We start from the raw sequence: 13108 nt of genomic DNA on the forward strand, positions 1-13108 counted from the left end.
TTGAAAAGTGTTCAATGCTCTACCATCAAAAAACCATCCTTGTATTTCAAGTTTACCAAATTCCAAATAAGGAACACCTTGTTTTGTGCATTTTTAGACTCAAATAGCTCACTCAATTTCTTTCATAAGTTGAAAGCATTAGTCTCACTTGACACATGATGATAGATGCTTGAATTAATCCATTGTGTAATCATGCCAATGGTCTTCCTATTGGTCTTCTTCCAATCTTCTTCAATTTTTTCTACTAGTTTGGTTTCATTAGTCTCAATGGGATCATACATATCTTTACAAAATAACAAATTTTCCATTTGAGACTCCCAAATAGAGTAATTGGTTGAATCCAATTTAACTATTCTACCAATGACAATAAGCTCTGGAAGCAACAAGATAATTTTAGCAGGATGTACAAAATAAAAAAATAGAAATCAATAGGCACTAAATTTTGACGTGGAAAACCCTCAATGTGAAGTAAAAAAATCATCGGGTATAGTCCAATAAAAACTCCACTAATAATAATTAATGGGTACACCACAAGTCCTCTTGAAATCATCAATGATCATTAGAAATAGCTCCTCACCAATATAGTGAATAATAATACAAAAAAATCTCCAAATACATATCTATCCAAACAATAGAGAGAACCAAAATACATTGAAATGGATATCAAACAATTCTTCTCTAAGTTGGTTGCTCTACTCCTGCTGGCGAAATTCTTCTTCTTCTCTCTATTTCACAAGAGGCATAATGCACACACTACACTTTGATATCTTCTCCTTCTAAAAGCTTGATCTCACATATCAAGAGTCACCACACTTAATGCTAATATAATTAACATATTGGACTTTTTTTATTATTAAATTCAATGTGAGCTCAAATAAATTGATGAACCCCTTCATAGGCACAAATCCACAAAAATCCAAAAGGAAAATTTTGTTTATAAGCAATTTTAGGTAAATTGTTGGTTAATGCAGGTTGAAAAATGGATTTGGTTTTAGATCCATAAGAATCCTATCTATCCACAGTAAATAAAAATAAAAATTATATAAAAATATATAACCTTCATGCATATTATAAATTAAAATAAAAATTATAAATTGAAGAATAGTAAATGTAAGATTTAAAGTTTATAATGAAAATATAAATTGAAGAATAGTAAATGTAAGATTTGAAGTTTATAATGAAAATATAAATTAATGTCTTTTGGTCATAAAAATTGAAAATAAAAAAAGTGGGTGTTGAACATTTGACCATTAGAATTTAAAATATAAAATTATCTAATTTACATAATTATGGCTATGAGGAAAAATAGAAACTCGATATCTCTTTATTTTAAAAGGAAAGATAAATAAAAAAGATAAAATACAAAATTATATAGATAATAGATAGTTATTCAAAGAACGTGTACAGTTTGTAGAATAAGTTAAGAAGTGATTAGAAGGACAAAATGGAAAAGAAATGTGTTTGTCAAAAAAGGCTATAACTTTTATGATAGTCATAGAATTATAGGTATTTATACCTGTCTCTTATAAAAAATGCTTAAATGATAAAAATAATAACACTTATTTCTCATTTAAAATTATTTTTTTTTCCTTTTCTCTTCATTACTGCTACTACCATCACTATCATTATTATCATGGTTGCCACCAACATTGCTAAAGGTTTGTTTAATTTGCTACAAAAATGTTGTACTAAACAACACATATTTTTCATGTTTGATTAAAGAAAAGATTATGAAATAACATAAATCAAAAGAAGATAAAATATTTAAAAGATATAAAATATTTAAAAGATAGATATATACTTGTTTTTTATTTAATAATCAATTTTTTAATCATTAAAAAATTTATTTTCTTTCTTTAGTTTCTTTTTCATCATCCTCATCATCGCCACCATCACTATTAACATTGTTATCATCTGTTCACATATTATAATAATTATCATTATTATTATTGTCATCGTGATGGAGCCTCAAAGTGCCACAACTCCATTAAATTTCTTCAAACTCCTCCGTGTGGACCTTTAGAAGATTCAAGGAAGATTTCCGAATTGAAATGGAGGAGCAATGTTAAACTAGAATGAACTAAGGTTCTTAGATAGAAGTAAGCAAGCCTAAATCTATAAAGAGAAAGGCTCAAGGCAACAAGGAGAAGGATACTCTCCTAAGGTGACTTCGGTTTAGAGAGATTTCTTAAAAAGAAGAATTTCTCATTCAATATCTAAAGTAGTGCAATTACACGTCCAAAGTGAATATATAGGTTAAGGAAGTGTGCTAGGGAAGCTTGGCTAACCTAAGGTTTAATTCAAACCATGGTATGGTTAATTAAATCTTAGGCACCAAAATTTGAATGTTTAAATTAAAATTTTGGAGCCAAGCCGGATCACCCATGTGCTACTTGATTTGAATGTAATTTGGCATTCATTTGAGAGTAAATTTTGGACCCATGTGCTTCACACACATGGTGTGACCGAAATGCTCTCTAAATGTAATGCTAAATTAAATTTAAATTGAGATGCACATGAAACTCCTTTTAGCCTAAAATTCAAATTACATTGAAATGAAATTCCTAATCTACTTGGCCAAAATATAAAGCCCACAAATCAAAATTACAAGTCCAATAGATTAAACCTAATCTACATGGGCTTTATTGTATAACCCAACTAAAAAGAACTATGAACTTGTCTTTAGAAGTGACTCACTCTTCATGCATCCTCTTGATAATAGCCCTAGTAATTGGGCCTTTAGCCCATGGGCCTCCATCACATCATTAATATTATCATCATTATTATTGTTGACATTATTACTATCAGCTACCAATATTATTATTGTTGATATCATCATCATCATCACTATCACCATTCACTACACACTTTTGCCATGAATATTTAATATGAATTGCATTAAAGTAATTAATATTATGAAAAAATTGAAGTAATTTTTTTTATTATTTTACCTGTGCAGTCCGTTATCATCAAATAATTCACAAGATAAAATTTTGTGTTTTCCTCTCTATACTTGTGTTATACTTTAGCTTGCATTAAACAAATTTAGATTCTCTCACATGATATTTATATCCACCAAAATCTCAACCCTTAATTAAAAAAATAATTAAATAATATAAAAAATAAGTTTTGATGACGAACATTATCCGAAAGCACGTTATAGTTTATAAAAAGTAAGTTTTGATGACGAACACGAGTCTGGATCGAAAAATCTTTATCTTAAGTTAAGAATTAAAGAGAAAAATCTATAGTTATTATTAAAGAGATACGTTTCTTCTCATTTTTTTTAAAGAGATACGTTGTTTCGATGTTTACGATTGTTTTTTATTTTATTTTATTTTATTTTATTTACATTTTTTCTCTTAAATTAATAATATTTAGTTAATAAAAATCACACTCTTTGAATAAATTTCTTAATTGTCAACTTGAAAAAAATATAATTATGTTTATGAAAAATTAATTTATATTATTAATAAAAAAAAATTGTCATATTTGATGTTAACATTTTTAGACAATTTTACTTGTATGACAATCATTTTACAAATTATAATTTTATTTTATTTTTTAAAATTTCATTTTATAACTCTCTATATTTTTAATAATCATTTATTATTATATACTTTGTTAATTTATCATTTCTTAGAAATAATTTACAGAAGTACGGAGGATACCTTTTATATACTTATATTTATAATTATTATATAATCGTTCAAAATTACAATGGGAGGCGCGGGTTTTAACTTTCAACCATAGTTTTAAAAACCGGACCGGTTATCGAACCGGTTAAGGTACTGGGTAAGTGAGTCAAAGGTTGAACTGGTGAGTCATTAGTTGAACCGCATGACTCGGTTTTTATTTATTTTTATTAAAAAAATATTCATATTAAATATATTTTATACTTATAAATTTTAATAAATTCATATCTTATTTTAAATTTCAATTTTTCTATCTTATTTAAAATTATTTTTATTTTTATTTTGTAAAAAATACATAAAAAATTACATGTTAAACGGTATATTAATACAAATTAAAAATATAAATAATATGTACATATATAATATGCTTATAATTAATATCACAAAATAATATATATAATATTTACATAAATATTATATTATTAAATATATAATTTAAAATTAATAACATACTATAAAAGTTATTTAAGTTGTATATATTGCAAACAAATATATTAGAACAAGTAGTCATTGTTATATTTAATAAGATTCCTTACTTTTCCATTAAAAGATTCAATTTTTATTATTATTTTTTGTGATTTATGGTCCCTTAAAAAAATTAAAAAAAAAATGGTTGAACCGATTTGACCCACCGGTTCAGCGGTTGAACCAGAAAATTGACCGGTTCAATCCGTTTGAAACGGGTCGACTGCATAACCGATCCAACTTAAGATTCAGACTGGCTGGACCACCGGTTCCCGGTCCAACCGGTCCGACCAGTCGGTTCGGTTCGGTTTTTAAATCACTGCTTTCAACCACCATATGTGCTATCCTCACTAAACTTGAGCCATTTTTAATGGAAGCAACTCATTTGAGTTGCTTCATGCATTGGAAACTGGAAAAAGTGGTTCCCAGTATGTTATGTCAGCATTAAGCAACTCAAACAGAAATTTACTCTAATGGTAAGAAACTTTAAGAAATTCAACTTTTAGAATTTTTTTTCAAATCATTTATGAACCAAATTAAAATTTTTATTAAAAAGGACAATTGCATTACAATAAAAGAAAATAAATTATGAGCAACCGCGCCTCCGCCGTCCTCCGCTGCGCCTCCTTCAGTTTACAAAAATAAGCAACCGTTGCTTAGAGCAACTCCAATGGGAGTTGCTTGGCACTTTAAGCAACTCCAACATGAGTTTCTTACCATTGGAGAAAGCTGAGGTGGCAAGAGTTTCTTGCAGAGGAGAGAGGGTTGCTTCACTAAGCAACGGTTGCTTATTTTTGTAAACTGAAGGAGGCGCGGCGGAGGATGGCGGAGGACGGCGGAGGCGCGCGGTTGGACAGCAGCGGCGTGCGGGTGGACAGCGGAAGCGCGCCGGTGGACAGCCGAGGCGCACCGGTGGACAGCGGAGGTGGACGTTCTACCGCAGGTGGACAGCAGAGGTGGACGTTCTGCCGCGAGTGGACAGCGGAGGCGCGCCGGTGAACGTTCTGGGTGGACCTGCGCGGCAGCAGCGGCGGCAAGGGCAGCGACGGTGGTAGACGGTGTTTGAAACTCCACCGGAAGAAAAGGAAAGGAGGAGAAAAAATGAAAAAATCCTTTACGGAAGAGAAGAAGATGAAAAAGAGGGTTTAAAGAAATAAGAAATTAAAATTAAAATTAAAAAATTAAAAAATTAAAAAAGAAAAAAAGAAAAAAATTTGGAGTAATAAAAATTTTAATTTAATTCATAAATGATTTGAAAAAAAAATTTAAAAGTTGAATTTCTTAAAGTTTCTTACCATTAGAGTAAATTTTTGTTTGAGTTGCTTAATGCTGACATGACACACTGGGGACCACTTTTTTCAGTTTCTAATACATGAAGCAACTCAAATGAGTTGTTTCCATTGGAGATGTCCTTAGTGAAGCAACCCTCTCTCCTCTGCAAGAAACTCTTGTTGTCACCTCAGTCTTCTCCAATGGTAAGAAACTCGTGTTGGAGTTGCTTAATAAGCCAAACAACTCCTATTAGAGTTACTCTAATTGCACATTCCCATTTTATCAGTTTATTATTATTATTATTATTTTATTTTTAAAATAACACTAATAATAGAACAAATATGAGATTATTATATAATTGTGGAAATTTTCAGCGGACAGAGTCCAAATGAAAATTCGACGTCCCCGAGCACCTAGCAAAACTCGTCTTCGTCGTTGCTCGCAATAGGAATTGAGAATTCAAGGTCGCCTCTAGTCTTATCGTTTCTTCCCTTCAGTCTCGCAACTTCCGCCATCGGGTTCGGTGGTTCCGTCGCTAGTTCCTCCTCCTCCTCCTCCTCCTCTCTCTCCCCTTCGCCGTAAGTCTTCCCAATTCTATGTTCACAGGTTCTATTTGTAGCTCAATTTCATGTTATTTCAAATTATACAATAATATAGCCTAGGTCTTAGGTCCAATTTTGTGTTCATAATTCCCAAGCAGAATGGTACTCTTTGCTTTGCTTCTCCCTGCATTCGATTTTCCGCAATCTGATTTACATCGAACGCTTGGGAATACAGTGAATGACTGCAAATTTGACTGCACTAAATCCGGTTGCATTGCTTCTGTATGCGTTGCTTCAATCAACTGAGTTTGAATTAACCATGTCTTCTATTCCATGTGTTTGTTTCATGGGAGTTTTATACTAAGGCATGTTTGCAGCTTCGAATAGATTGTCAAATTTACTGTGATCAAATTTTCCATGCCTTGTCTTAGTGTCATAATGTTAAGTTGTTTTGTTATCTGCAGGACGTTGATAATGAAATTGGGGTTCACTTAAAAGGGTAGGCACGAAGGATCCTACGACTGAGGTAATTTTGGATTAACTTCTAGACTAGATTATGAGAATATGTAACATGCTTAAGTGCAATTAATTATAGTATTTTATATGTCTCTTTGGGTGCAGCTTGTCCAATTTGTCTTTAAGTTTGCTGATTTTTCCCTTTATCAATTAGCCAATTTTAGATGATGATGAATATTGAATACAAGCGTGCTTAAAGTGTAAATAGAGAGCCGCATCACTTTTTTTATTTTTTTTCATTTTTTGTCTTCGTTCAGTTGGATCATGGTGGTGTTAGTTTGTGTTAGAATGTGAAATTTGGTTGAGTCTTTTTGAAGCTGAAATCAATGATAATTTATTGTCAATGCTTTGCATTGAATGTAAGATGTTGGACATCATAGTCTTGGCTGTACAATAGATGGTGCATAACATGGGATATGTTGGAGGTTGGATGTCTCCACATCCAAAAGGAAGTCCATATTAATGACTTTGCTTTTTAAATGAATTATATTGATTAGTTTCAGTGTTCCAAAATGTTTCAAAACATGACTGGTAACCATATTTTCTTAAACATTGTTCTTCAAAGTGTGTGTCCTTTACCTAGTCTTACTCTCATTTTGGGAAAAAGCAGCCAGTGCAGCTGCTGGATGCAACATATGATTCCATTAACCATTGTCATTTTTTTTCCCTTTAATCTCTATTATACATGTAAATAAAAGATGAATATCCAAAAACATCTTGCCTTTATTTTATTTTTAATAATTTTGTGCAAGTAGTTGTGGGCGGCTGAGTGAGAACGAGTAAACAAAGCAAAGATGGAATTGGGAACCTCAGAGTCATCATATCCAGGGTCAGGGAATTGGGAGATCCCAATTGATCTATTTGGTTCCAAAAAGCATGCTGGAGTCTCACGTGGTGTTCTAACATTTGCGGATGAGTTTGGTAACATAGTCTTCAGGGTGAACCGCCACCCACCCAGTCCTAACTTATTGCCCCTTCCTGAGGACAAGAAACTCTTGCTTGATGCCTCAGGCAATCCCCTCTTCTCCATCCACCGCTATCATGTTAGTCTCTCTTCTCTTATTTTCTTTTTCTAAAATAAGAATGAAATTTCGCATTATTTTTTAAATTATGAATTTTCTTTCTTTTGTATTTTAATTTTGGTAGAATGGGTCTTGGAAATGCTACAAGGGAGACAACGATGGGAACAATGAGCTGGTGTTCAGAGTGAAGAGGACCCTCAAAACACTTACTAGAGTTGAGTTAGAGGTACATTTCCATGGTGAGAGGTCCAATGATGAAGGTTGTGATTTGAAAATGAAGGGTTCCCCTTTTCGAAGATCATGCAGCATCTATAAAGATGCTGACTTGGTGGCACAGGTACCGAATTCAAACTTTATTAAGTGACTTAAGATAGATAAAAATGATTTTGATAGAATTAATTTTGAACTGTTAAACATAATTGAAAGGTATGGTCAATTAATCTCAACTTTGAATTTTACAGTATAATGGAACATGTGTCACACTGTCACGATGAGAGGAATTGAAGATATTTTTAATTTCTAGTTATAATTTATAAACTTGTGCCAGAAATTAACTGTTACTTATGAAATTCATTTCTAACTTGTTACTTGTACAAATATCATAATCTAATTATATTCTAGATTGTCATAGTACCACCCGTCCTTGTATAATTGAAACGTTGAATGGTAAGTTACAACTATTAAAGCCTAAGAAACTGTGTATTCAGATTCCAAATAATATTACGTTAGACAATTATGCCTTCAGAATATTGAAGATATGAAAGTGAAGCAGAAAAATTATTCGGTGTGTATGAATTAAACTACAGGCTTGACCTGATAAGAATTTGGTCATGATTTTAAAGCTGAGATTTGTATATTATGATACAAGAGTGGTCTTATACTCTTATGTACTTATAATTCTTAGTGTTGTTCAATAATTATATTGTATAATACATCTGGAATGTGGAAAAGGGCTATTTGGTTTAAAGGAGGGAAAATATTTTAATGGAGAGAGGGAAAGCAAGGACGGGTTAAAAATTATGTTTGATTCAAAGGAGGGGAAGGGAGGGATTTTAGTGGAGAGGATGGAAAGTTAATTTTCTTTTGTTCGATTTACAAGAAATGTTCAAGTCTTTGAAATCAGTAGACCGAAATATCCTTTGACTCAATTAAAATTTGACATGTGTAAACATTTTAAAATTTATTATCTTTTCAAACTTCCCATTCATTCGTTGCCTGCACATGCACTACTTCAAAGGGTCATTTGGCGTGTTTTTCAGAGGATGCAACATATCCCTTGGTTTACAAAGGGAGAGAAGATATTTTAAAAATTAATTACCTCTATACCCTTATAGTTTTAAATTTAAAAATATATGTATGAATATTTTAGACATTATATTGAAAATGTTTTAAATTTCCACCCTCCCTTTCAAATCCCCCTAGTATTATAGGAAAACTAAAATTAGATGAGGAAGGATTTTGTTCTGATTCATTTCCCTACTAAAAGTTGAATCAATTAATAAAAGTTTATAAAAATTTCTCTCATCTCCTCCCTTTATTTGTCTCCAATCAAACACTTTGGAAGAGAGAAATTTAAAAATATGTGAATTATCCCATGAAGGCGTGAAACACTTTAAGATAAAGAGAAAATGTTTACACACTAGAATATTGCAAATGCATCATGTACTAAGTGCACTACATTTTAAGAGATCAAAAGATTGACTCTGCCTTATTTCTTTTGTGCAGAGTAGCCTAATGTACAAGCTCCATCAAATATATGCTAGTAGGGGTAAATTTCGTCTAACAATTTTTCCCGGGACTATTGACCACGCTCTTATTGTGGCGTTGTTTGTGATATTTTTGAGTGGAAGAAAATAGTACCGTTAACACACGACATGCATCTTCAAGAACAAAAAAGGTTTTGATTTATGATCTTTCTCTGTCTCACTCATGCACAGGCGGGTAAACATTAGTTCATTGACTGATAGGAGGAGGAAATGAGTTCCTTATAAGAAGCTATGCTTATATTTTATTTCAACTGGTACAAGATCCTAGTCCCAGAAACATTTTCATTGTTATGACACAAAGCAACTCTTAAAACATTTGTCATTATCCTTATTAGATAATGCTCTAATTTCAGCAATCTTCATTCTCACCATTCATATGGCATATAGCCAGTATGTATTCAACAACTCCTGAAAGGTGCTTTGATGTATTCAAATATATTTGGACTTTGGAGGTAGCATCAAGATTTATAATAGAATACAGATCCAGCTGTAGAGAACTAAAGGCTCGTCAAACAGAATATCTGTATAGAAATTAGCTTCAGCAATCAATTTATTTATTAGTGAAACTGGACACATTTTTGGATCCCAAGTCTATGCTAGTACGGTGTAGTTTTTGACCTGTGTCTTCATTTTCAAAAGCCAAGTTGATGTCGTTCTAGTTATTTATTTAGCACTAACAATATATTAGTCCTGTGTAAATTTTCTGATAACGATGACATACCTGTGTAGCCAAGATGCACACTGATAGCAATTTAGCTAGTGTAGCACTAGCGAGTACCACTCTTAAGCTGGACAAGTGAGGGATAAAGTTTAAATTCTAATTCCTAAATTTCTTAACGATGAACGTTAAATTGATATATTTGCATCTAATAAGAATTATGTGCTGAGCCAGTGAATTACACTTGTGAAAAAGCTCTTATGAGAATGTTTATGAAGAGAGTCTCCTAGTCTCGATAATATTTAATAAGATTATCGCAATATGACTTATAAAGATACTTTTGACTAAAAAAATCTGTGTATATGCAAAATAAATCATTTTACGTGTTGGCTTTTAAAGGAAAATCATTAGCCATTATTATAAGTTCATAACAAATGAGCTTAAACAAAAAAAAATTGTACTTATATTAAATAAGAAAAGATTAATCTATTTATAAAGATAATACATATTTTTATAATTTCCTTTGATGTCCATTTTATTTTTAAACACTTTTACTTAGTTTATACAAACTTTGTCTCCCAGTATGACTTTCTAACCGCATGCAGTTACTATTTTTTTTTTCTTTTCTCCCCCAGATAAATAAATATATAGACGCATAGGCATAGTGTCTTTATTTTTTTCTTCTCGAATATTATAAATATATTTAACAACTTTTCCCGACTAACGTATAACTTAATTTATTAATTTATAAGATTATTTGACCATTCTTGGGTAAAAAAGTTTATCTTATTAGTTTATAGCCAATTTTTTATGGGATAAAGAGACACCAGGATTAATAACCACGGGAGAACACAACGGATAATTTATCAGTTGAGAGCTGCAAATTTATAAAAGCAGGGATCACTTCTGGAAATTTAGAACGATTTTTTAAACTCTACTTTTTTATATAACGTTTGATTTAATGAGTAAACTTAATAACCTTTTGTTAAAATGCTAACTTTTCTTCTTTTAACTAGTCTTATCAACTAGTCTTGTGAATGATGAATTTGTTTGTCTCTCATGTGATCAATGAAATAAGCAAAGTACACATAAAAAATGAATGAATTGTATGCATGTGAGCATTATTTATTTATTTTTTCATGCAAAACAAGTTTATACAAGATAATAACAGAGTTAAAGCATCCATTGAAAAAGTGAGAGGAAAGAGAAAAGAGGGATAAAAAAACCACACAACAAGTTTTATACCGGTTATCATGAGCTAAAGTCAGTCCTTTAAGTTTCATCTAAAGGATTTCCACTAACCAGTTGGCATAAGCAATTATTAGCAAAGTTTAAGACTATATTTGTTATTGATGTAATCAGTTAAGTTAATGGAGTAAATTTGTTACTGCTGCAAGCGTAAATTACTGTAATGCAGTGATATCCCCATATTTTAAGGAATTTTGTTCTCCTTATTTCTTTATATAGATTTGTCATATAGTTTTATAGATGCTAATGAGATTAATTAGTTTCTCAAGTATATATATGTGATTGTGTCAAAAGAAATAAGCAAAGAGGTGTGCTACATTTTTTTTACTTAGTGAAGTTTTTCTATTTTTTCCTCTTTAACATGCAATATAGGACTTCATAAGTTATATTATATTATATTATATGTTTTATATATATATATATATATATATTATTTTATTTTTTCTAAACCACCAAAACCGTAATGTTTATAACATATATATACACGTTTTCCTCGAAAAAATCACAAGGCCAGCTTTGATTTTATCCACCCCAAAGACTCGACATCTATGGCCGACTATCCCAACTCAACATATCAATTAGCTAGGAATTCTTCTCCTTCACTGAGGAAGTTACCAAACCATCCTCACAAAAACATAAGGATCTTATATATGCCCTAGGAATAAAAAAGCTTCATATTGTTATCAATCAATAATCTATAATTAAATCAAACACTTTTATTACTTAAAATACTCAAATGTCTTGTATCATGCAACACGTTGACGAGTGACCAACTACTATACTTATCCTCATGCTGCCTTAGTCTAGACATTAATTGTTATTGTTACATATCCAACATTCACTCATGAAACTGAAAAATTATAGCCCTTCATATTTTACATATGAATGATAGATAGTAATGGGCCCATTATTCACTTACTATGGATAGATCTCAATGAGAGACCTTAACCCTAAAACTGGAGTTATCTTGTAGTTGTTATAACCAGCAGAGGAAATCAACTTAATCCATTCTTTCTTGTTTCTCTCTTTTCCAGTGACCAACCCCATCATGAACATATCAAAAAGGATCTGTGTTTCAATTGATTCTTCATTTCTCTTTTCGTTCTCCAACACCATGTCTATGATAATCACCTTCCCTTCCTTGCCTTTCCTTGTTATTGCCTCCTTGCATTTCTTCAATATGTTCACACACTCCTCATCATTCCAGTCATGCAATATCGACTACTTTGTCATTCAAAACAGTGATCAGGATCATCAAAAGGAAATGAAGTAAGTCAATACTTTATTCGAAGGGATTTAAAAACAATGATCAGCATCATCAAAAGGAAATGAAGTAAGTCAATACTTTATTCGAAGGGATTTTACAAGTCAAATAACCATACATGCAACTATGTAAATTAGTGCTAGCATAGTAATATATATATAACGAGAGATCAGTTTATTTCAGGAGTAAATTTGTTTAAATTTATTCCGTTCAATAACTCATGTTCTACATCAAATTTTAATGATCTAACTGTTAAATTTAATGTTCTTAATTAATACATAGACTACAAAATTTTAAAAAACTTGAAAATTATTTGATACTTAGTTTCATTAATTTAAATCAATGCATAAAATAATTTTATGATTATTCATCAATTTGAATTAATGAAATAAAGTATCAAATAATTTTTAAATTTTTTAAAAATTTATAGATTTGATTTATACATTAAGAACTTTAAATTCAACTATCAGATATTTAAAATTTGATATAAAACATGAGTTATTGAATTAATACAAATTTGATTTATACATTAAAAACTTTAAATTTAATTGTTAGATCGTTAAAATTTAATGTAAAACATGAGTTATTAAATGAAATAAATTTAGATAGACTTACTCTTGAAATAAATAGATTCCTTTTCTATATACATAAATATTATAC

General features: G+C 30.8%; 1 protein-coding gene across 3 annotated transcripts; it reads left to right on the plus strand.

Annotated features, from left to right (window-relative positions):
* Positions 1-5801: 5801 nt before the first annotated feature.
* Positions 5802-9895, plus strand: LOC109788165 (LURP-one-like protein (DUF567)). 3 transcript variants are annotated; one of them, XM_020346839.3, is made up of 5 exons: positions 5802-6010; positions 6439-6500; positions 7246-7533; positions 7637-7849; positions 7974-8145. In XM_020346839.3, exons 3-5 carry the CDS (start codon positions 7285-7287, stop codon positions 8004-8006), a joined length of 495 nt encoding a protein of 164 aa, XP_020202428.1. In that variant the 5' UTR covers positions 5802-6010; positions 6439-6500; positions 7246-7284; the 3' UTR covers positions 8007-8145. The 3 variants fall into 3 exon arrangements, with proteins under 3 accessions (XP_020202428.1, XP_020202422.1, XP_082919866.1); XM_020346833.3 differs by lacking the exon at positions 7974-8145 and adding an exon at positions 9238-9895 and having other exon boundaries at positions 5804-6010; XM_083063740.1 differs by lacking the exons at positions 5802-6010; positions 7974-8145 and adding exons at positions 6204-6339; positions 9238-9895.
* The last annotated feature ends 3213 nt before the right edge of the window (positions 9896-13108 follow it).

The sequence above is a fragment of the Cajanus cajan genome, chromosome 9 (assembly GCF_000230855.2).
Source record: "Cajanus cajan strain Asha chromosome 9, NIPB_CcT2T_4, whole genome shotgun sequence".
Classification (NCBI taxonomy): domain Eukaryota; kingdom Viridiplantae; phylum Streptophyta; class Magnoliopsida; order Fabales; family Fabaceae; genus Cajanus; species Cajanus cajan.